The 879-nt window shown below is 34.2% G+C and overlaps 1 protein-coding gene across 1 annotated transcript in view; it reads right to left on the reverse strand.

Annotated features, from left to right (window-relative positions):
• Window positions 1–216: 216 nt before the first annotated feature.
• Window positions 217–879, reverse strand: part of LOC111394956 (transcription factor bHLH154-like) — a 3193-nt gene continuing 2530 nt past the window's right edge. Inside the window, exon 4 of the mRNA XM_023020992.1 lies at window positions 217–755. Within this exon, the coding sequence (XP_022876760.1) occupies window positions 594–755 (162 nt within the window). The 3' untranslated portion in view covers window positions 217–593. The remainder of the gene's footprint in view (window positions 756–879) is intronic.

Below are 879 nucleotides of genomic sequence, written 5' to 3' on the forward strand. Positions count from 1 at the left end.
TTTTATCAGCACAAACTAAAAAAATCCACAAGTACTACTCACTTATACACCATTCATTTTTATTTATTCAAAAATTTAAATCATTTATAAACACTTCCCGAACCATCTTTAAGCTACCATCATGTTAGCTTTTTCATAGTAGCAAGCAATTTTTGTACTTGAATTTGCTTGAATGTAAATGCATTTTAAAAAATAAAAAGACATTTGACATATATAAAATGCAAACTATAGAGACTTCCAAAGTTTGAACATTCCAAAAACACCAAAAATTAACAGACATCAATATTGATATGTTCTTTAAATGCCTCCACAATTTCTCTCCCCACCCAGAAAATGGACTGAAAAACAAACATTTCACTGCTCACATATTTCACCATTCATTCCTTTTTCACTTTTACCGTGACTTTTAACTCCATATTTCCATTCATTTTCCATTACACATCTAGTAACTAAACTGAGAATTACGATAACAAAGGATTTCCACAACCGACCCAAAATTCATTGTTTTCTTGTATTGTCGAAAAGGGCAAAATTTTCAGCATAAAACCACGATCTTGTCCAACCCAGAGAGAAAAAGTTGAAGGGACAATTCATTAGTTTGACAAAAGATTGTACATTGTAGCAGATGACCAAAAATCAGCACCATTGGAGTCTGCTACATGTAGGGTAAACTCAACAGGGACCAGACACAGTCCTTTGCTCCTTAGATCATTTCTTGTTTTAGTTACACACTTCCCCTTTATTTCTTTGCCCTCCTGCATGTCCAAATTTATTGTCAGTTTACGAGGTGGAAAATTCTGGCTACATATAATTTTTGAGTAAAATGTATACAAAATAGTGTCTTCTTGTGTTCTTCTTCTCCCCCCCCCCCCCCCCGCC

Source organism: Olea europaea, chromosome 5, assembly GCF_002742605.1.
Source record: "Olea europaea var. sylvestris chromosome 5, O_europaea_v1, whole genome shotgun sequence".
NCBI classification, from domain to species: domain Eukaryota; kingdom Viridiplantae; phylum Streptophyta; class Magnoliopsida; order Lamiales; family Oleaceae; genus Olea; species Olea europaea.